Genomic DNA, 24,555 nt, shown 5'->3' on the forward strand with positions numbered 1-24,555 from the left:
TTTTAGTCATCATACATTTGCTTATGCCTGACATGATAAATTGAGTCTCCTCCTTGTGTTTTATTCCTGAGTGTCAAATTGGACCAATCTGACAGTTTCACACTAAAATACAGTATGTACATAGGAATGGGAGTTAGGATTGTATTATTCTCAATGTGTTATGTGTTCTGCTGTATTATTGTTATATAATTTTGAATGTTCTGACTGCCAGCAGTCCAAACCTGTCTCCCGTTGAAAATGTGTGATGTAATGTGACGTTCAAAATACGAACAGAGATCACTGTTGTCTGTGCCTATGTTAGGCATTTTTGAAGCATATGGGCATTGACATTTTAAAAAATTCTGATGGCTAATAAAAGATCAATTTAAAGTTGGGTTAATTTGGTGTGGCATCAGAGTCAAGTCTTTTGTTATTTATTGTCTTGAAACCGCCAAAACACTAGCTCCCCGAAAATGTTGCAACATTCCAATTTGGCTTGTGACTGGTGGACATACCGTTACAGGGACAGACGCTCTCCCAGTGGTACCGCGGCGTGATGTAGGCCAGTCTGGCGGTGCTGAAGTGGTACATGGTGTCTTCTGGCAAGTGGATGGTGTTTCTGCATCCCCTGGGAGGACATCCAGCACCCAGACAGCCGTTGTAGCTCAAATGGACAACGTCTAGTCCCAGAGAGTCCTCGATGTCTGACAAGATGCCTACATGATGGTATTAAAGAACGGGGGTTCTCGGTGATTTTTCTCGCTATCGTTAACAACTTTTCTAAACCATATATATATATATATATATATACGTACATACATACATACATACATACATACATACATACATACATACATACATACATACATACATACATACATTAATACATACATACATACATACATACGTACGTACGTACGTACGTCAAAATAGAATATTTCCGGGTGCTCCGGTTTCCTCCCACATTCCAAAAACATGAATGGCAGGCTGATTGGACGCTCCAAATTGTCCCTAGGTGTGAGTGTGAGTGCGGATGGTTGTTCGTTTCTGTGTGCCCTGCGATTGGCTGGCAACCGATTCAGGGTGTCCCCCGCCTACTGCTCGAAGACGGCTGGGATAGGCTCCAGCACCCCCCGCGACCCTCGTGAGGATCAAGCGGCTCAGAAGATGTATGAATGTATATAGCGCATCACAGGGTTCCTACACTTCCATACTTTGTCCTCACCTGATTTTCAGGCCTTCTCGTTACAATTTCAAAAAAAATGTTTTTACATGTATGTAAATGTGTATTATTTGGATTTATTGACGATCCAATTGTCAGAGAATTTAGATTATCCATTGTGAGTGATAGCAACGATTATACAACAATGCACGCCTATGCGTTAGGGTTCATATCTGACGATGTGTACAATTATTAGGGAAGACCATCTCTTCCGAAATTCATTAACTTGTTTATGCCATGGTCACTTGCCAATAAAAAAAAAGAAACTACCAATCCATATGTTTTGTAGTCAAAATAGAATATTTTACAATAATACTTTTTCCCCTCTTGCAGCATCCAATGGCTTGACCATGAAGAGACCTTTCCAACCCATAATAACTAAATGTTACTCAGTAATTCAGCAGATAGATTTTCTAGTTTTACAATGTTAAATAACAACCACAGGTATGATGATGAAATCAGTTTCTATTATTACACTTTTTTTTCAGTATAGTTATACGTAATGGTTAATGCAACTTTGCATTGATTTCATCCTTATTGAATTTTAAGGAGTTAACTCGTTTTGCCACTTCTGTACCTCCATTTTCCCCTCATTTCCTCAGCAGCATCCTCATCATCAAAGGTGTTGTAATCATCAAATAAAGTAAGTGATTAAATCACTTATTGTTTCAAAATTGCAAATTTCTGTTCGCAGAGTACTTCAAGTGGATTTTTCCATATTTACGTAGGAACCCTGTCAACACTTTAATCCCGGCAAAGAAAGAGACAACCCGACCCGAATCCTATTTGTCTTGCCTTAATGGATAGCTTTACATGAGAAAAGAATACGAGAAAGCCATCTGCGTTCAAACAGGGATGTCAAAAAGAGACTGTATTTACTGTATTTCACTTATCCCCAAGTTACGGCACGTGGAAAAAGGAACCCAGCAGAAACACTAATATAGGATATTCAAACCAAATTGCTGTGGATCACCTGCTAATTTGTTGGTCGCTAGCGATTGGATGAGTCCACTCTGAGGCCTCCAAATCAGCAGAACCTCCAGAATTGGGGTGTCGGGTAGCATCTGGAGGCTGGCCAGGTGCAGCTCTTGTCGGGGAAACGTCAGAGCTTGTGCCAGGCTGCGCTGGAGGCCTCGCCAGTGATCAGCCAGAAACTCCTCCGAGGAAATCCCATGCAGTCGCAGGGTCAAGCCAGAGTCCAGCGCCCTCTGTGTGGCCGCCCACACGTGAACCTTCACCGCAGTCCAGACGCTGAACCTGCCATCCGTCACGCTGACGTTGAGTGCGTAGGAGCCCTCTTCCAGATTTTTGTCCACCCAGATTTTACCACTGGCCCGATCCACGGAGAAGTGGTGCCCAGCAGGGTCCTCAGAGACCAGCGTGTAGGCCAACACATCTTGCGGGTCTTGATCAGAGGTATGGAGCCGACCAATAATGCGGTTGGCATAAAACCCGCCGGCTGTGGTGATGAAGACCTCCAGGGGGACCACGGAGGGCGGGTACTTGCTCTGCTCAGTGACGTTGATGGTGACCACGCAGATGGAGGATAGTGGAGGATGGCCGCTGTCCGTCACCTTTCAGAAAGTAAAATCATAATATGAAAGATCGAATCACAGAATGATTTGCAAAGTGCAGAAAATACACAAAAGCAAATGGACATAATTTTTACATGAACTAAAACATTATCCCAGTAGGAATGGGCATCGACGATCGAGAACCGAGCGGAAACTGGGCTAACATTGTGGTTCTCCTGGAATCGTTCAGATTTGGAAATATCAGTGCTAAATTTCGATGCGTTGCCATGTGGATGAAGGACCAGTAGGAAATGTGTGTGTGTGTGTGTGTGTGTGTGTGTGTGCATGTGTGGCACACAGCCCCACCCTAAAAAACTGTAGCTGCACAGTGGGTCTGCGGCACCGAGGCAGGTGCCTGATAGACGGCGAAAGTCGATTGGTGGCATGGGCGAATGTGGGGCTGTTCCACTGCGGAAGCCGTTGAAACATAGTATTAAGTAGCCTAACTAACCCACCAACCAACACTACCTAACAAAATAAATCAAACAACAAATCGTCACTGTCCTGTGAAAAACATGTCAATTTTTGACGGAACGTGGACGCCCCATGATAGATCCCCTTTAAATTAAAAAAAAATCAGCGTGTGTGTGTGTGTGTGTGTGTGTGTGTGTGTGTGTGTGTGTGTGTGTGCGTGTGTGTGTGCACGTATAAAATTTGTAATTGAATATCCGTAACACAACAAATTTCGGAGGTCATGAGATCACGTTCAGAGATTTGCGAAACAAATCATAGACAATACTTATCATATCGCAGCTCAGTAATTCACTAGCCAGACAGAGAGCCAACTGAGTGACCGATTTACCGACCAGCCTACGAACTGATCAAGCAACGAACTGACTGAGCTCCCCAGCAAACCAGTTTTAAGTCACAAGAGAGTGAATTAGCTCACAGACTAACTGTCCTAAACGACTGACTAATGAACAAACCAAACAACCAACCCGCAAAGCAATCCAATGACCAACTAATGAACAAACCTGCAGCTCTGTTTGGCCGCATTAATGCTGGTTATCCCTGTAAAATGGCACATCAGAGTCAGAAATGCCAGAATGGTCTTTTTGGACAACATACATTCACAGAGTCCTGACACATGACGTTCTGTGAGCTGTAGTGAATGGGTCCCCAAAATAAATTACAGTAATTTATGACACATCATTCTTCTTCAAACCCTTCATGTTTTCATAACCTCACGTTTAAAGCCACGGACCCCTCGACTTTTCATGCTTTTTGTCAATGTACGCGACATGTGACTTGTATTGTGTGCAGATGCATTACATGGTGACTTGTTCATAACAATTCCTATAATTTGCCTTCTCGAGCGTCAGATTGTTTCGTTTGAAAGCACTCTTTTTTGTGGATGGAGATAACGATCAAAATGGAAAATGCAGTCATTTGGCAGCAAATGTCAATCAAACATGTGACAGTTGCCACCAAATTGTCAAAAGGTCAAAAATATCTCAACCTTTTGTCCCTTTCTCAGCCTGTACTTTTGAAATTATTTTACAAGTAGGCAAAAATCCCAATTTGTAAAAAATATTGCTGTCAGTGGGTATTGTCTGCAGAATTCTGATTAAAAAAATAATCAAATTTTGAATAAGCCAGGAGCTGAACATGTGGAAAGGGTGATGCAGTGTGAATAGTTTCTGTTTGCACTGTATCTGAAGTTAATGGATATGAGTGGATGTTTATGGCATAATTTGACATGTGCACTGAAATGTGAAATTCATAAAACCAAGATTTCTGTTTTGAACCGATGCTCCGGGTTCAGTTGAAGACTTTCAGGCCAGAATTTAGCTTGTGACAGTCGGCTCCATCTTCTGGAAAATTGATGATCTTTTCCGAGGTACTCTTGCAAGAAAGAGTCAATCAATCAATACTTTGCCGGCAGGGAGACACTTGGAAGTTTCGCCCGGCTGATTGCAGATGCTGATGATTTTATTCTGACCTGTGACCTCGCCGCAAAGCTTGCATACATCTCAAATATCTTAAATATGCATTGTATGTTGCGATGAATGTTAATGTTGCTTTAACGGTTGCAAAAGTTGTCAGAATCAACCTTTGGCCACCTTTTCTCGCTCTCCCTCGCCCTCGGGTAAAGTTAAATGAATGCCGCAACTGGCCGGGTCAGCTGTGTTTTAGCCGAACAATGACAATCAGCTCATTAGTAGTGTGGAGCGAGTCACCCGCATGGTCCCTAATCATCATCATAATCATCATAATCATCATCATCACCAACCTGCCTTTTATCTCCAGAGTGGGATTTCATAGAATAAGTAAAAATTGTAAGACCTGAGTAAATACTGTGGTGGGTGAAATGTGGCAAAGATGATATTAAAGGAATTCCCCCCCACCCCCTCCCCATTCAATAATATATGCAAGCGGCATCAAAAGTTGAGTGCCAACTTTTTCCGCTCTTGCCTGAATCTTGAGGCGGTGCTGTGCTTTGCTCGTCCTCCGGAGCGGTGCCGCCAGAGACAGGAGACCACCCTGGTCCACGTGGAAGCGCCGGTCCTCGTTGCCGCTAATGATGTGGAAGGAGAATGGTGGTCCATTGCGGGGGGTGTCCTTGTCTGTTACCAGCAGCTGCAGGACGCCACTGCCCACCACCTCACCCTCCTTTGTTAAAACAAAACCATAAGAAAACAGCGGATTTATTGCTGGGCAAAGTTATTATAGTTAACAAAAAGGAACGAAAAATTGCTGTCTAAGGTAAACATTTTCCTTTCTACTCATGATCGACATGCTGAACACATTTTATGTTGCTAAATCCAGCTGGTGTCGGATGCTGGATATCCATCCATCCATCCATCCATCCATTTTCCGAACCGCTTGATCCTCACTAGGGTCACGGGGGGTGCTGGAGCCTATCCCAGCCTTCTTCGGAAAGTAGGCTGGGGACACCCTGAATCAGTTGCCAGCCAGTCGCAGGGCACACAGAAACGAACAACCATCCGCACTCACACTCACACCTAGGGACAATTTAGAGCGTCCACCCAACAACCATGGGTGCTGGATATGTTTTGTAAATCATGTTGGACGCAACTGAGTCAATTGAGCTGAAAATGGTTGTTGCAAATCAAAATGACAGCGTTCACGTCTCTTTTTGCTCAGGGTTTATTTACTTTTTTGTGGTTCGACTCATGACAGATATACAGTATAAATAAAACATAAATAGCTAATAAATCGAAATAAAAATGGCTTCAAGGTAGAAACTTTATAGTCAGTCACACTGGTCAACACCAGGCACAAAACTCCTGGTTTTTAACAAACAGTGCAAAATGGAGAACCATGAAGGATCCTCATGTTTTTTATTCCCTGACATTATTTTCTTCCCTTTTTTAAAAAAAAAAGATTGAAGGTGGTCTAACCTGTAACAGCAGACTGTGCTGGACCTGGGAGAAGAGCGGCGGGTTGTCGTTGGCGTCGACAACGGTGATGGTGACGAGGACGGCGGAGGAAAGTGGTGGATAGCCTTCGTCGGCTGCTTGCACCGTCAGAGAGTAATGAGTACGCTGGACAGACATAACATACACAAATGGACCATTTACTGTATGTTCTGATAAAATGATTCTATTTCCACCTAATTGCTGGTCTCATCCTCATTTGTATCTACCTGCACGTGTCTTAGTTAGTTGTACAAACACATCGTTTTATTAATGATTCCAAAATAGTTTTCATATTGTCATTATTTGCACGTTTTGGGTCAACTGGGTTGTTTTTCTCATTGAATCCCAAAAGATGGGCTTTCTCCCATGAGAAGATCAAAGATGAGAAGTAAGATCGTTAAAGGAATTCATCACAGAAAGTTTCAGGCCGTTTGTTAAAAGTTTTGGGGAATGTTACTTCAATGTTGAAAGCTGTGAAATGTACCAAAAAAGATAAAATCATAGTTTTAGACTACTCAAATCGTAATTTTGCACTTGGACATCATGGAGAGAATATAAATAATGTCACGGCTACTTGTGTCAAAACGTAAATGCTTTATTCTATGACGTCATGGCACAGCATTGCCAAATCTGCCATTAATCCGGCCTATGAATGCATTTTCCACTTTACCCTAAAATAATGAAAAAAAAAACTACCGTAAAATAAAATTTGTTTCATTTTGCTTCATAAGTATTTGTTCAGTGTCAAAAATATATTATGAAGAAATTATCATTTTTACAGTACTTGTCTTTTTCAGACAGCGGGCCTGCCTGCAAATTGAGGAAATTCGCATATAATTGACACCCAGTAAAATGCAGTGCGAGGGGGACTCATTCTTTATTGATATTCTTTTTCTTCTTGTCTCTCTTTTTTAAAATATTGAACTCAATTTGAAAATAAATCTGCAAATAAGCAAATCAGTGGGTGCCAAACCGCGAGTATGCGGGTGTCGATTGTAATATGATGATTTTTAATAAAAATGTAAATCACAGACAAAAATATTGAATAATGTCACAGCTTCTATCACCAGAATTTTTGACAAGTAGTTTTACAATTATATGTAAGTAAGAGTGCCCTGCGATTGGCTGGCAACTGATTCAGGGTGTCCCCCGCCTACTGCCCGAAGACAGCTGGGATAGGCTCCAGCAACCCCCGCGACCCTAGTGAGGATCAAGCGGCTCGGAAGATGAATGAATGAATGAATGTAAGTAAGATACCCGTCTGAAAATATTTTACGACTGTCTTCAATGCAGAAGCTGGTCTTCAAAATAATACAAGAAAATACGTGATGAACTGATGAATATCGTATTTAAATGAAGACAAATATCTGCTAATACATAAAACATGTATTGAAACAAGTAAACAGAGCTAATAGCGATGTGCATCTCTCAAGTAAAAAAAAAAAAAGGTAAGATACGATTCAACAACAGTACATTTTCAAATGTATAAACTCGATTTGGTTTGATTCATTGGGATTATGACTGGTTTATACCGATTTATACCTCGTGTGCATCTGTCATAAAAGATGATTTGATACGAATGGTTATTTTGTCTAAGCGTGCCCTACGAATGGCTGGCAACGAGTTCATGGTGTCGCCCGCCTACTGCCTGAAGACAGCGGGGATAGGCTCTAGGACGCCTGCTACCCTCAAAGGCATAAGCGGATTAGAAAAATGGATGGATGGGTCACGTAATAAACCTTCGAGCCTTGTATTAGAAGCCCCCCCCCCAAAAAAAAATCATTCAGAATGTGCGGAAAGTCTTCATGCTTTTTCCATCTAGCATCACAATGAGAAAAGTTCAAGTAGAAGGGTGCATGCTTTCAGTGTCTCGTGATGGCGCTGATATACTGGGATGTGTGACACCACACTGCCTGACTAACCTCCTCTCGGTCCAGGCCGGCGCAAATGCTGATTTCGCCACTCCGAGGGTCAATAGCGAACTGGCGCAGAGGGTCGCCGCTGACGATGGAGTAACGCAGCAAGTTGTTGTTGGGCGGACCGTCACGATCGCTGGCCGTCACCTTCATGGGGCGAGGGAGAAAAATCAGGGACATAAAGCTAGAGCAGGAGTTGTCAAGCATTCAAATAATCTCTGACTTCCTCTTAAACGTGTCTTTGGCAGCTGCATACATGAATACAATCAAACTTAACATATACAGGTACATGTTATCAAAAAAATTCAATGAAAATTTCGAATTATAAAAAGTTTGCATTCTTGGAGTGAGGTGAGGCACTTGTATGGGAGTGACAGCTATGCTAATGAGAAGATTCAAAACAAATAGTAGACGGTGGATAAAATTGTAATGTCATTATTAAAAACGTTAACGTGTGTGGTGACATTTTAGTATTAATTGGTCCTATTTTAATGTTTTATATCTGTGTGTCCACAGAACAATGTCGGCCAAATTTGACCATGTGAAAGCGCTAAAGGTGTGCGACGAGGAGTCCGTAGCAGAAGAATGTCAAACAAGACAGGCTGGGATTACGTTGCCATCAGCAAGCCACTGAGCTGTGTCATTGCCACCTTATCTCTTGCGCAGTCCCTGACGTGATGGCTCACACGGGATAAGTTCGCGCCTTGCACATCATTAACTTGTGTCATGTCATGAAATCACCTTAAAGACCCTGAAAAAGGAGATTTGTTTCTAAATACATGAAACACGTTTGAAGAAGATTGCTGAAAACCTGCCATGACTGAGAGCAATGTAGGAAATTGGAGAAAATATAGTATAGTATTAACTGTTTTTCATCATTTCAGTTGTGGCTAAATCGACGCTCAGTGACTCACTTTGGAATATGGCATAAATTAGCCGGTACTGTATAAGAACTGGAGCGCCTTTGTTTGTGTCAGCGGGTATCTGCCAATAATCTGCTGCTTTTAATGCATAAACCAATATTCTAATTTACTAAAACGTGAGTCCTACTGAAGAACCAGGAGCAAGCTAAGCTAACAAACGACATGATCCCTGTGGTATCGTGCACATAATGTACGTTGAATGAAAATATTTATTCGTATTACATGTGTGTTGATGTGTACCTTGATCACCAAGCTTCCTGGGGCTCGTTCCTCGGAAATCTCAGCGCTGTAGTCGCCGCGGCTGAAGATGGGAGCGTTGTCATTGATGTCGCTCACGTTGACCACCACTATGGTAACGTCGGCCAATGACGACTTGCCCCGAGTGCCCTCTACTGACAGGTAGAACTCCTGAGACACCTCAAAGTCCAGCAGGGCGGCGAGGGTCAGCACGCCTGTCAACACCGAAGAACGTTATTCAAAAACTCATTCAAAAGTAATTTTCCTTTTCTTTTCTTGTATTTTTTTAACCATAGTCTATGGTGGGTAACATCGCTTTATAAATAGTATGCAGTCGGTAATATCTCTTTATAACTAAGATCGGAGGAATGAATTCATTCTACAACATGGATGGGCAACTGGCGAAATTAAAATTCTTCTCATCACCTTCAAGGCCCTTCACAACCTCCCCTCGTACCTCACTGGCCTCCTTCACCACCAAAGGTGAACAGGTGAACTGGGAATAGGTGAGTAACATGATTGGGTACAAAAGGACCAACCACCAAAGACTCAGTCGGTCACAAGCAAAAATGGGGAGAGGTTCACCTCTTTGTGAACACTTGCGTGAGAAAATAGTTGAACAATTTCAAGACAATTTTTCTCAACATATAAAATTGTGAGGAATTTAGGGACTTGATCATCTATGGTCCATAATTTCATCAAAAGGTTCGCATTTCTGGTTCATCTCACTCTAATATGATAGGAAAGAACATTTCCTTCGCAAGAACAAGATTTTGAAGAGGCCCCGGGTTTAAGCACCGACCTACACCCTGATTGATAATGTGTTTGCACTACAAGCACCCAAGTGTGCCACGACTGCTCTGTGATTAAATGTCAATTCTGACACCATATGCCAGTTGTTAGAGACTTTGTTCACTTGTTGAACCACAGGGTTTAAGTTGTTTCTTGCTATTTCCCCTGTTAAAACGTTTTTTAATGTCTTTTTTTTATTGAGTTACACAGTCTGAGCAGTATTTCTACAGAAGCAGCATCACTGTTTGTGTGCTCTTTTAAACATGCATCAAAGAATTCCATGCATTTTCACGGCCACCCGTGGCACACGTGTGAAACTATGGCAGCTGCGGCATGCTTGAATGCCTGTGGTATTTGCATACTGAGCGTTTTTCACATGGCATGACAGACGCAATCAGCGCTTGAGAATGGATGAACATCCAAGCCGCTGGCCGTGTTCATTTACCCCCCCGAGTAAGTCGAACTGCCGTGCCAACGCCGCGGATGAACCATTCGATGGTGTTCTCCATTTTGTATGATTATTATTGCTGTCATGCTATTCGTGCTCATCTCAGGTGACATGAAAAGACAAACTATGCACACGTCCTACATGATTGACTCATCGTTGCTACATGGACAAATTATCAAACACATACACAACCAGATTGTTTTTTTTGGGCAAGTGTTACAACTGGTTCGGGTTTTTGGGTTAGGTGTTCAGGTTATGGATAGACAATGTTTGGGTTAGGCCTGCGATGAAGTGTAGTTGCTAGGCAACAATAAAACATTAACTTTGAAACTGGGTAGCTTAACCATGCTGAGGCTGGTGTGATTTTTAAAACAGTCAATACATTAAAATGCCAGTTTAATTGGTTCCGTGACCATGCTTGTAACAAAAAAAAGTCCTATCTCAAGTAATCGCTCCCCATTAAAATGAATGGACATGCCACGAATCCGTTCCAGGCTCTTCCTCCCCTAAAAAAACAGCAACAAAAATTGTTGTAAGGTGTTATCTATAATTTGATGAGGAAAACTAGGCTGCCATAATGATACTACTTTATAAAAACACACAGTAATGACACAATTAATTAAAGAGAATTAAAAAGAATGAAACCGATTTTGTCACATTGTATCAATTGAATGCTGCTCCATCTGGTGTGCCTGCCTTGGCCACATGGGAGCAGTCTCAAGACATATTGTTGATTGAGACAGGAAGAGGAATCCCACTTCAGTTCTAGGCAGGACAACACAATCATATTGGAGTGGGGCATGGATTGGAATAAATAGTAACGCCGAAAGTCCTCTTTCAGCTCAAAGGATACATGGCTATGAATACTGTCAGATTGTCTCTGAATATGTTTGTTTTCAACCCATTGCTTTTTTTGCAAGTTTTAAAGAGTTCACCGTAGAGGCTGATTAGTTTTAGATTTAAGCAAGTGGACTAATAGAAACCATCTTAAAAATATATACATGTTCACTCCCCCATCTTTTTCCATTTTCAAATGTTTAAATAAGCTTCAGGGAGCCACTAGGTGGAGCTAAAGAGCTGCATGCGGCTCCGTAGCTGCGTATTGCCGACCAGCGGTTTAGATCCTGAACACTGTTGGGAGGCCAACCACAAAGCTTCAAATGTGTGGGCAAGGCAAAGTTCACATTTGGCCCTTCCTGCCTTAATAAAATATTCAGTTTGTGTTTCTGTTGATTTCTCGTTCGTCCCTTCTGTGCCAACAGAAAGACTCTTCTCCTCTCAGTTCCTGTCAGAACTTATTACGATCCATCAGTTTTCCCCCTCAATAAAACACTTACCGTACATTTGCCCTGCAAATTTGTGCTGGTGTTGCGATGCGGCACGGTGGCCATATTAGTGCACGGACATCACGTTAAGCGTGGCTCTGAAAAACAACTTTCTGTTCAGTTGCGTGAATTTTCCAGATCGGTTTTCAGCAGCACAGTGAGTTGTGGCCTTCCTAACATGTTCTGAAAACACGAATGTTAGGATCTGTGAAGACACGAAATAGTCCATTGGTTTGTCAATGTATGACATGCGATTGACTAGCGACCAATCCATGGTGTGTGCTGCCTCTCGTACAAAGTCAACTTGGAAAAGGTTCACCTGCACCTTTTATGAGTGTGAGCGTTATACTAAACAGATAGAGTTGCCTTTACAGTAATTAACTGTATAGGCAGACCCATCGTGTTGGTCCATGAGTACTTTTTAAACAGTGGTGGAATGAGAGAAGAACGTTTGAGCATCAAAATGAAAGAAGTGTGAAAAGTACTGGCTAGTTAAAGAAGTAAATCATATTACACCGCTGACTGATGTTTCTTGAGGGCATAAAGCAATTATTTTATGTGTGCGCGGATGAAAAGTTCTGTAGCTTGTTAGTGTTTGTGCGCTGGTCTCTGTGGGATGACCAGAGGTTTGTTTTCGTTTTGTGGTGTGAAATTATGAAATGCAAGCAGGCAGCGTCATATGCACTCCCCTCCATTTGCATTTTGTCGACAGACGAAAAAGTGAAGCGACATGCAAATGATCAATTTATTTGGCATGGCTGGCATGCTGTGGACTTGTTTTCCCCCTAACTTTGTAGATCATTTCTTGTCATCTTGTTTATTTGTATTGAGCACGGTGGCCGTTTCAAGCAATGCTTTGCGAGAGGAACAGTCGCATTGAAACTGACGTCGTATAGCATCTATAACGCATACGGTTGTGTTTGAACGGTTGTCTGGCACACTTTTAGGACTCTAAGGATAATTTCTAGTTGTGCATATTTTCGCTGAGCAAGGTAGGCATTGTCAATAACAGGTAAGAGATTATTTCTAGTTGTGTTTATTGACCTTGCGCAAGATGTCAGTTATCGTGAATGACTGGCGAGAAAAGCCACTGTAGCAGGAATATGATGCCTAAATTCCGTGTGACGGCATGTGACCAATCGTTAAATTGACTTTATTTGACTCTGTGGATTATTTCTTGTCATTCTGTTGATTTCTCTGAGGTAAGATGGTGTTTATCAGAAATAAGTGCCCAAAGGAGCTCTCGTATCAATAAAATGACACACGTTGAACAATGTTTTTTGACTCTGGAGTATTTCTCGTCATTGTGTATCCAGTATTTCTTTTGTGCTAGGAGAAGGCTATCATGAAGACTTTCATTAGTCATAATGCTGCATGCTCTCAGTTTTTGCATTACAATATAACAAGTACATACAATGCACGTGTAGCGGACTTTTCTGGGCTTTTTTTCATCCGTTGTTGTCCACTTGTTTATTTCTATTAAGAAAGATGGACGTTATCATTACCTAGCAAGGGAAATTATCGCATTATTTCCTCTTTGAAAACTGACTTCATAATATCATAAAAACATGAGATTCTTATCTTGAATAAAAAATGTTATTGCAATGAATACGTATCTGCCGGTTTTCTTATTAAAACTCCTCGAGATTCCAGCCAACCTCGCCACGGTTTGTGTACTCCCCACCAAGGCGGCGCTTTACTCCTGGTGTTCAAACTTCTTATCGCCGCATCTGCACTGTCCGAACTTGACGTCTGCCCTCAGATAATGAGAGCGAGAGCATGCAATGTGATAGATGAGCCTGGCTGACCTTTAACGACTTTTCGGGAGAACTAAAGTTGGAAAGTGTCTGAAGGGCAGCAGGTCTAAACATCAACCTCAGAGCTTGGCTCCAAAAGAGTTAAAATTCAATAAAAAAATGTGTGTTAGGACCAGAGAAGGACTATCGATTGGGTTGAAGGAACAAACACAGATTCAGCAAAGATGATAACGACAAAAGAACAGCAACAATATTTTGACCCTGAATGCTTCGCAATGTCATCGAAGCATTGGAGAATTTTGAGGAAAAAAAAGTCAAATGACTGTAAGTTACTAGCTTTTTCAAGTTCTGACTTTGTTGTGGTAACTTGCTAGTTTCTTGTTTCTTGGAGAGTTGAAAAACTTTACTTCATCATGTTTCGCCCATACTTGAGGATGGATTTTCACTCTCATTCACCTACACCCACAGAAGATTGATCTCATTTACACCCAAGCCCCAAATGGCTGGTTCAAACAAAAAGGGCTGACTTGATATGTCTTTTCAGGCATGGCTTCCTTCTTGTGGGTGTTCTCATGATGGGCATGCCAAAGAAATGTTATGCCAAATTAGGTTTGGGCACTGAAATCTTGATATAATTTTTTAAATTTCAGCTGGCACAGCTCCCAAAAATTTTCCCTAAAATGGCGTTTTCAAAAATGGACCCCCCCCCCAAAAAAACGTCCTGTGTCTTTTCAGGCAGAGATATTTGAGACTTTTTTTGTGGCTCTATATTGGCTTCTCCTGCCAGAAATCAAAAATATTGCAACGTGCTATATCATCATATCATCACTATGTATGTATTAAAACGCCTTTAAAACATGTTTTTACGTTTGTGTGGTGGATGCAAATGGGAGAAAATCCAAGTAAAAAGGTGGTTCACGAAAACCTGGTTGTAATCATCTCGTGTAGCAATGAATATTACACACTGACTTATTAGCATAAATCAATGGGCCTTAAAATGAGAGCAGGCGCACAGCCCACAGCCGCCTTGGAGGAACAAATATGTTTTTAGTGTGAATTAATCCGTACTAGTTTTTCTGCCGCAAGGCAGCTCGGCTCTGAAAAGAAGCAACTTTATTCCTTGCTTGGTGAGATCCTTCACATCGAAGAATACATGACAAAAAAGAATTTTCCCCCATTTTTTTTCTCACCATTTTAAGGCTCAGATGGCACTAAAATCCCAAATTGAGATCATTTTCAGAGTTGTGTGTTTTATGGCGAGGCACTCACAACTGAGCAAGCATCTCTCCGGTATTTGGTTCAAAATTCCAGCAATCCGACAAAATGCAAAATGGCATGGGTCTTTTTGCATGCGGTCTTCTGAGACTTTTTTTGTGTGTGTCTACATAGACATGCCTACCATATTTCCTGTTGCCAAGTGAAAATGGATTCAGGTGCCAAACAAACACTTTTGCACCAAAATCATGTTGGTGCAAAAGTGGCAGATTAAAACCCAAATAGCTTGGCCTCCTGAGCCTTTTTGGTGTGTATACGCAGGAGAAAGACATTCTGACCAAATTTCATTTTGTGAACAGAAACCGTTTGGAGGGCTCAATTCTTTTCTTTTAGTGTTTATATTATATTTTCAATCAAATTAGTCGCAACTGTGCCGATTGAGCCAAAAATGTATGAAACTGACTTGTCGTTTTTTTATAGTTATGGCCACTTGAGACATTTTTGTGAGTCTACTCATGATAGACAGGCCTACCAGCTGTCATGTTGCTCATGGAAACTGGCTATCGGAATGAATTGTCAAACAAATTCAAAGGGGTATTATTGAACCAAAGTCTGGATAATTTAACCTTACCAGGTATGAGACACTTCATCAGCCCAAAAATGTTTTAAAACTGTGAAAACGGTATTACCTGTCTTGGGGTCCAGCAAAAAGTGGCCATCCTCGTTCCCAGAGGCAATGCTGTACTCGACCGAGGTGTCGCCGTCAAGCGCTGACACGTTGACCACCTGTGAGCCAACGGCCAGCGATTCGGGGACCCGGGCAGTGTATTCGACACTGGGGAAGATGGGCTGGTAGTCATTCAGAGACACTACATTCACCGTGACTGCAGCGACCGAGTGAAGCGGGCGAGGCAGTCCAGTGTCTGATGCCTTCACTTTTAGCTGAAAGTGTGTCGGCGCGTCAGGGCCGAGCACTCGCTCCAGACGCAGCACGCCAGAAAACTCGTCCAGAGAGAAATAACCATCATCGCCCGCTAGCAGGGTATATCGTACCTCTGAGTTTTGCCCTGCAGGAGACAGATGTACACTGGATTTAATGGAAACATTTGAGGATGCTTTTGGCCATTCACAATGATGCAAAAAAGATAAAACTCCTTGGTTGTGTGATGGAGAACCATACAACAAATGTCTCGTTATATTGATCTTTTGAAGACAGATGAGTATATCACTAAAATACCTGTTTTTGACGTTAATAACAGTAGCGTAAGTCTGATTCACTTGTTGCTCACGAGCAAAAATATATATTCACGGAACAAGAAAGTCTAGATCATAATCAAAAAGTATAGATTAGTGGTCAAATGACCAAATAAGGTATGAATTAACCAAGTTATTTATTTGTTAATTATACATATGTGATCAATGATGTAGTTAACTACTAATTAACCTAATGATCTGTTGTTACCCCTAAATTGAACATTGGAACTGGTGCTGATTTTTTTCGACTTAAAGCATAGGATAAAATAAAAAATAAACACACACACAATCACATGCAAACCAAATTTAATGATGTCGAAGTGAAACTGGCTTTAAGAAAATTATTTAATTCATTCATTTTCCGAACTGCTTTATCCTCACTCAGGTCACGGGGTCACCTATCCCAGCAGTCTTTGGGCAGTAGGCGAGGGACACCCTGAACCGGTTTCCAGCCAATTGCAGGGCACATAGAAATGAACAACCATTCGCGCTCACACTCACACCTCGGGACTATTTAGAGTGTTCAATCAGCCTGCCGCGCATGTTTTTGGAATGTGGGAGGAAACTGGAGTACCCGAAGAAAACCCACGCAAGCATGAGAAGAACATGCAAACTCTACACAGGAAGGCCGGAGCTGGAATTGAACCTCTGCACTTTAAAGTCAACGTGCTAACCACTCGACTACCGGGCCGCCTGAGAAAATTCATTCATTCATCTTCCGAACCGCTTGATCCTCACTAGGGTCGCGGGGGGTGCTGGAGCCTATCCCAGCTGCCTTCGGGCAGTAGGCGGGGGCACCCTGAATCGGTTGCCAGCCAATCACAGGGCACACAGAGACAAACAACCATCCACACTCACACTCACACCTAGGGACAATTCAGAGTGTTCAATCAGCCTGCCACGTATGTTTTTGGAATGTGGGAGGAAACCGGAGCACCCGGAGAAAAACCACGCAGGCCCGGGGAGAACATGCAAACTCCACACAGGGAGGCCGGAGCTGGAATCGAACCCGGTACCTCTGCACTGTGAAGCCGACGTGCTAACCACTGGACTACTGGGCCGCCCCCCTGAGAAAATTATTATTTGTAAAAGTGTTTTGTTTTGTTTTTTACCTGACGTAGGAATGGTGATTGAGATAATATCGATATTTTGCGACGCCAATATATTTTTAGTTAGTACGAGTATCAATACCAGAGGTTTGCATCTCGATACTAGCGTGCAATTGATAAATGACAGGTTGTCATACGTTAAATGTTGTTGAAACAATTCTCTACGTTATACTGCGGTATCATTAGTTTTCATGGTATCAACATATTTTCAGAGTACGAAAGAAAAGATAATAGTTGCTGCATTGCTATAGTACAGTAAGGGATACCAAAACCTCTATATTCCTTATATGGATACATATTTTGATGTCCTTGTGGTGGTACCTGTGTCTGCGTCATGGGCGTAGACTGCCGCGACAGGCGTGCTCCTGGTAGTGTTGTCATACACACTAACGTGGTAATGGCTGGACGAGAAGAGCGGAGCATTGTCATTCATGTCCAAGACTCTTAGAGATATGTCCACCTGGCAGGACCGCCCGCCGCCATCAGTTCCGCGTGCCACCATCTTGTACTCTGACACTAACTCACGGTCCAGCACGGCCAAGGTGAACAGTTCACCTGGAGGGGAGAATGTTTAAAAAAAACATGTTAATAATAGTTTGAGGTGGCCGAACAAGCATGTTAGTCTCATTAGTGCCAACTAAAATCTATAAAATCAATTTGACCTGGTCAAACTAGCATGTTTTGATAATAGCTTGACCTTGTCCAATTAGATTGTTTACCTTAAAAGGGTTAACTAGCAGGTTTGACATTAGCTACCAGTACTAAATAGGATGTTAAACTTTCTAAGACTAACAACAGTCTTTAAATGTAGTCGCACCAGCAGTGACGGCTCATCAATTGAGGTCGCTATATTGGATGCCATAATGGACATGGCTCAGGCAGGTAGCTACAGTGCTTCTAGATTTGTATCTTTATTCAACTCAGAGAAGTCACTTTGAAATATTTCGCCATAAGAATGTGGAGCCCAGCATGCATGGTAGGCAGGTTAAAGCAAATGGCTCTGTCAGTTAATGGTCACTACCTGTTCAACTTTGGCTTTTATATTTACGAAATAACTTTGTCTGGTCTGTGTGAAAGTACATACCAGTGACATGGTCCAGATGAAACTGGTCTGCATCGGGACCATGCAGACTAAAGAAGATGAGAGCATTTGGACCATCATCGGCATCCAAAGCTGACACCTTCAACACAAACGTGCTGGTTGGAGAATTCTCCATCAGAGCTTCTGAATACACCAGCTAAAAACACACACCATACTAACAGTTACCACATGCAATGCAGTACCCTAACAATGCAGTTGTTTTTTTTTTTGCCAAAAGAAATATAGATAATAAAAAAACTAAAACTAATAAAAACTAAACTATAGCAAGGCATTTTTGAAAAAGCGAAAACTAATACACACTAACAAACTCTCCTTGTAAAGTGAGGAAAACATTAAAAAAAAAAACCTCAAGACAAAATAAATATTATAAGGAAAATTCCCGAATTATTATAACATTGATAGTGAGGAACGCAAAACATATATGCGGCGATATTGTGACCTGTTGGCATTGCGGCGTGTTATCATTTTCGTCCAGTACATCCACGTGCACGTGAATGGGGGACTGGAATTTTCCATCCGTGGCCGTGATGGTGAGCGCATAGGCGGCGTTGGCCTCACGGTCCAGCGGCTCTTTGGTTATTAAACCCCACTCACCCTCGTCACGATGGATCACGGCAAACTGTCCCAGGGGGTCCCCATCTGTGGCCAACAACACAGAAATCTGTTAGCCCATGAAAAATACAAGAATTTTCTCATGATGTTCTTTATTTCAATTGTACAATTGTGAATCACGGAGCAGCACAGTCACCAACTGGTTCACAGTACCAAGTTCCAGGATTCTAATCCGGGATCCGGCCTTCCTGTGTGGAGTAGGGATGTTCTATCCGTGCCTGTGTGGATTTTCTCTGGGTACAAAGGTTTCCTCCCACATTCCATAAACATGGGTAGGAGGGTAACTAATCACTCCTAGTTGTCCGTAGTTATGATTGTGAGTTTGAATGGTTGTTTTTCTATGTGTGCCCTGTGATTGTGCGGCAACCAGTTCAGCACATGCCCCACCTACTGCCCAAAGACAGCTGGGTTAGGCTCCACGACGTTGGTGAGCATGAGCGTATTAGCTCATGAATGGATGGATTGTTCATCATTAATAACTGCTAAGAGAAGCCATAGCATTCATTATTTTACCGTTGTGGTTGCATGACATAAATAGTTTTTACATCTTTAATACAATTTCACAAACAATACATTTTACAGTTACAAAAATAACTAAAACTAACTATTATCATTGCAAAAATATCCTTTGTTTTCATTTTTGTCAATTTATTTCAGACATGACTATTTGGAGTTTATTTTAAATCATAGGCAAAGTGTCTTTGTGTATAAATAAATATACAGTATATTCATTCATTCATTCATCTTCCGTACCGCTTGATCCTCACTAGGGTCGCGGGGGGTGCTGGAGCCCATCCCAGCCATCTCCGGGCAGTAGGCGGGGGACACCCTGAATCGGTTGCCGGCCAATCGCAGGGCACACATAGACGAACAACCATCCACGCTCACACTCACACCTAGGGACAATTTAGAGTGTTCAATCAGCCTGCCATGCATATTTTTGGAATGTGGGAGGAAACCGGAGCACCCGGAGAAAACCCACGCAGGCCCGGGGAGAACATGCAAACTCCACACAGGGAGGCCGGAGCTGGAATCGAACCCGGTACCTCTGCACTGTGAAGCCAAAGTGCTAACCACTGGACTACCGGGCCGCCCTTATACATACATTATATATATACTGTATATATATATATATATATATATATATATATATATATATATATATATATATATATATATTACGTATGTGTGTGTGTGTGTGTGTGTCAGTGTATACAACTAAATCTAATGGATGGATGGATGAAAATAGTGTTTTAAAAAAACAAAACAAAACAAATCCACTCTAAAAAGGAATTCAAACTGATTTGAAATTTAAACCGAGTTTGAAAAGCTAAAGTCACAACGAAATAGAAAATAACCCTGATCCAAAACCATTATAACCCTGGTAGTTTTGAAAATTAAAAAAATTAATATGCACCTGTGATATAGCACGTCACTAGACGGTTCTCCAGTGACACGTCTGCATCGGTGGTCGTCATAGAGACAATGACTCTGCCAGGGTGGCTATTCTCTGCCACTGAGCCGCGGTAGGCATCCACAGAGAATGCTGGAGGGCTGTCATTTTCATCGGTCACCGTCACCTCCACCAGAACACTGGATGACAGCTTAGCGTCGCCGCCGTGGTCGGTGGCCAGTACGTGGAAGCGGTGCAGCCTGGACGCCTCGCAGTCAGCCTCGCGAACAGTCACAATCCAGCCAGTATCACCGTCAATGGAGAATAAGTCAGTGATGTTGACGTCGTCGTCTGATAGCGACTCCAGACTGTAGGTGACCAGACCATTAGTATCTGTGTCACGGTCATTGGCAGTCACCTGAATGACGGTGGTTCCGGCGGGCATATTCTCTGCCAGGTAGGCCCTGTATGGGTTGGCATCAAACACCGGTTGGTTGTCGTTGACGTCTCGTACTTGGATACTGACTGACACCATCGAGGCCACGTCGGTGCCGTTGTGGTTGCCCTGAGCCAGCACATCAATGTGGTACCACTTGGTCCTCTCATGGTCCATTGTCTTCTCCAGTAGCAACGTCCCACTTTCTTTGTCCAAACTGAACACTTTGTCTCTGTTGCTTTCCACCATGTTGCCATCAACCAGGCTGTAAATGAGCGGCATGTTTGAGTCAGCTCTCACCGAGCCAATCTCCGTACCGACGGGTGTGTCCTCGGCAGTTGAGAAGGTATATAGAGGCTCGACAAATTTTGGCAGAGGAATTTCTGGAGGGAGCACTTTGACCCTCACAGGGACGGTGGAGTTGTAGAACGGGAAGCTGCCATCGCGAGCCTTCACCTTGAAGGTGAAGATCCTATTCTCCATGTTGAGCAGGCTCTCCTTGACACTCACCACACCAGTGAATGGGTTGATCTCGATTATGTCCTCTGTGGCCCCTTTAGCTTCATCTACGGAGTAGGTGATATCAGCATTTTTGCCATCATCTGCATCATACGCCATAATTTGAATGACAGGGGAGCCTTTGTTAACGGTCGACTTAATGTCGACATGGTATTCAGATGCTTTGAACTGTGGAACATTGTCGTTGTCATCTGCCAGGATGATCTTGACTGTGCAAAAGGCCACTTTGCCGCCACCGTCTTTTGCCATCACTTTGATGGCGATTACCCTCTGGTCAGGGTTTTCTCTATCTAGCGGTTGCGTGGTGACAATTTGCCCGTTTGCATTGATGGCAAACTTCTCGTCTGCCAACTTGTTTATGATGGTGTAGTCCACGCTGCCGTAGGGTCCATCATCGGGGTCAATTGCAGCCAGCTGGATCACGCGGGTTCCTGCCTCTGCATTTTCTGTAACTTCTGCCTCATACGTGCTCTGTCGGAAGTACGGGCTGTGTCTGTTGCTGTTGATCATGTCGATGTTGACCGGCGCACTTTTCTGGAACACGCCATCTGAAACAGCCACCGTCAGGTTGTAATACGGATCCAGGTTCCTTTTGCAAATGTTGGAGAAGGAGATGATCCCAGAAGTCTCATTGATGTTAAAGTAGCGGTCTTCATTGCCAGAGAGGATTTTGTACTTGAGGTGGTTAGCGTCTGCGATGTCTGGATCAGACGCCTGAATCTTGATGACAATGTGGCCACATTTTGCAGACTCATCCAGTGAGGCTTGAAAATGAGAGCTTACAAAGTCCGGGGGATTGTCGTTGACATCGGTGACATTTACCAAGACAACAGTCTCACCACTTAGGGCGATGCTTCCATTGTCAACCACTTGAATTTTCAACCGGAAGCGATTCACACTTTCATGGTCCAGCACTTGCTTTAAGAAAATCAATCCACTCTGGTGGTCTATGTCAAAGAAATCGGTTTCGTTGCCTTCTGTTCTCACCATATGAAATGTCAGATCTTTATTCCTTCCAGAATCCAAGTCGGAGGCAGACAGCTGCAGAACTGAGGAGCCAATGGGAAGCCCCTCCTCGATGCTGGTGGTGTATTTTTGCTGGTCGAAAAAGGGGGCATTATCATTCACGTCTTCAACCTCCACTTCAATACATGCCTCTGAAAAGGCTCCGCTCACAGAATCTGTGGCTCGCACAGTCAGCACATGAAAGTTCTGGCTTTCGTAGTCCAGCGGGTAGGTGACTGTCAATGCACCCGTCTTGAAGTCGATATGAAAGTGTGTGGAAGCATTTTCCTCCACTAGGTTGTAAATTAGGCGATAGCCTTCGGGATTCCTGGCCTGCACATGCAGGATGGTAGTGAAAGGGGGAACAGATTCGGGGACTTTTAAAGGGTATAATAGTGTCTGAAAAACTGGATTAGTCCGGTTCCTGACTTGAATACTGAGCTGTGCCTCGGTCATGTGACTAGGAACACCTTCATCCATCGCCAGGATTGTCAAGACATATTTGCTCAGGGTGTCAAAATCAAGCGGCCTCTGGATGGAAACATCACCTATGGTTGGATCGATTCTGAAGAGGTCATAATCCTCCTCCATAGAGTACACAATCGATCCGTTTTCACCCAGATCTCTGTCCCTAGCGGTGACCTGGTACAGAACGTCTCCCGGTTCAGTGTCTTCAGACATCGTCATCGAGAAAGGCAGGTTGAGGAACTGAGGTGGGTTGTCATTGACATCATCTATCAAGACTTTGACCAGAGCGGTGGCCGTCCTTCGTGGCGTCCGTGTGTCTTGTAGTATCACCACTACATCGTAGGCGTCTGTGTCCTCACGGTCAAATGGCACACCTGTGGTCTCCATGACACCAGAAGTCCGGGAGATTGAAAATCTTCCCATAGGGTTCAAGAGTGAATAAGACATAGGCTCGTTTAGATAACACCCTCTTGGTTTGAGCACAGCTAATGTTTTCATGCTGCTCAGGTTCTCTGAAACGCTCATTGAATATGTTTTTTGCTCAAAGCTGAGACCGCTCTCTGTGACGTTGGTGATATTCACCCTCACAATGGCTGAATCCTCGTGAAGGCCATCTGAGGCGCTGACTACCAGCTGGTAAAATGGCGTGAACTTCAACACGTTGCTCACAATGATGACTCCAGTGGCGGGATAAATGGAAAAGGCACCATCGAGATTTCCTTCGGCAATGCTGTATGACACTGCCGAGTCTGCGTCATAAGCCACCACTCTTGTCACCTCTGCACCTAGGACCGGCGGGAAGATGACGGATGACTCATAGGTGGTGGTAGTGAACTGTGGCGGGTAGTCGTTCACATCCAGGACGTGCACAGCGACCTTGGCAGGCTGGGTTGCGTATAGCGATGGTTTCCCCGAATCCCTCGCCTGCACGTTGAAGTGGTACTCAGCCTTGATTTCAAAGTCTAACGGCGCCGCAAGTGAAATCGCACCAGTGCTAGTGTCAATTCTGAACACTTTTGCAGCCTCCTCTTCCAGGATCTCATAGGCGAGCAGCGCATTTGCATCTCGGTCCACATCTGAAGCCTGGACAACCAAAGGCATGTTATCTTCCGACATGACCAGACTATTGGTGTGTGCCGCCTCACCTATTTGCCCAACATACTCGCGTTTGGCAAAAATAGGAGCGTTATCGTTCTCATCCATGACATAGATATGAACTGCTGTCCTGGACATAGCTCCGGAACTAGTAGATGCCGAAACTTTAAGTGTGTAGGAGGAGCACATCTCAAAATCCAGATGCTTTCGGACTGTGATCATTCCAGTGTATCGGTCAATGTGAAATGTTCCGTTGGGGTTGCCGCTTTCAATGTCGTAATTTACCGCAGCCGGGCTGGAGGCAGAGATGGCGACCACCGGTGTCCCTAAGCCACTCCGTTCGCTGATTTCTGCAAGATATTCATCATCAAGGAAGACGGGTAGGGTGTGGTCTGAGATGCGGATCTGGATGTGGACGGAGCAGATGTCGCTGCGCTGAGGGAAGCCCTGATCTGTGGCTTTCACCGTGAGGTGGAAAGGGTCCTGGTGCAGAAAGTCTAAAGGTTTGGACACGCTGATGGAGCCCGAGACTTGATCGATGGAGAAAATATTGTTGATGTTTCCTGTCAACAGAATAGTGAAAAAAAAACATGTCAAAATTGGATTTGAAGTGTGTCGTTGCTCTCTATAACAGTACAATCGACAGTACAATTCGTATTGATGCGCAATCATTAATCATTTGATCGTATAAGCGGCTGCCTTTATGTTCCTTGCTTCCCATTACTCCCCCTCCCCCCTTTTTTTTATTTAGCAAAAAATGCTATGTGAACAAAAACCTCAGTAGGAGAAGA

At 43.3% G+C, this 24,555-nt stretch overlaps 1 protein-coding gene and 1 long non-coding RNA gene across 3 annotated transcripts in view; both read right to left on the bottom strand.

The window, feature by feature from the left end:
* fat2 (FAT atypical cadherin 2) overlaps nt 1-24,555 on the bottom strand; it is an 83,400-nt gene that overhangs the window by 23,934 nt on the left and 34,911 nt on the right. For both annotated transcript variants that reach the window (XM_052070811.1, XM_052070801.1), the window contains exons 11-21: nt 20,266-24,327; nt 18,676-18,875; nt 18,219-18,372; nt 17,456-17,689; nt 15,461-15,838; nt 9,238-9,449; nt 8,081-8,221; nt 6,141-6,284; nt 5,191-5,388; nt 2,175-2,775; nt 495-695 (exon numbers count right to left, since the gene is read on the bottom strand). In XM_052070811.1, the coding sequence (XP_051926771.1) occupies nt 495-695; nt 2,175-2,775; nt 5,191-5,388; nt 6,141-6,284; nt 8,081-8,221; nt 9,238-9,449; nt 15,461-15,838; nt 17,456-17,689; nt 18,219-18,372; nt 18,676-18,875; nt 20,266-24,327 (6,525 nt within the window). The remainder of the gene's footprint in view (nt 1-494; nt 696-2,174; nt 2,776-5,190; nt 5,389-6,140; nt 6,285-8,080; nt 8,222-9,237; nt 9,450-15,460; nt 15,839-17,455; nt 17,690-18,218; nt 18,373-18,675; nt 18,876-20,265; nt 24,328-24,555) is intronic.
* On the bottom strand, nt 16,315-17,448 carry LOC127604304 (uncharacterized). The gene is made up of 2 exons (XR_007963235.1): nt 17,081-17,448; nt 16,315-16,706 (listed from the first exon to the last, which is right to left on the bottom strand). It is a non-coding gene; the product is annotated as an uncharacterized LOC127604304 (long non-coding RNA).

The sequence above is a fragment of the Hippocampus zosterae genome, chromosome 1 (genome assembly GCF_025434085.1).
Source record: "Hippocampus zosterae strain Florida chromosome 1, ASM2543408v3, whole genome shotgun sequence".
NCBI lineage: Eukaryota > Metazoa > Chordata > Actinopteri > Syngnathiformes > Syngnathidae > Hippocampus > Hippocampus zosterae.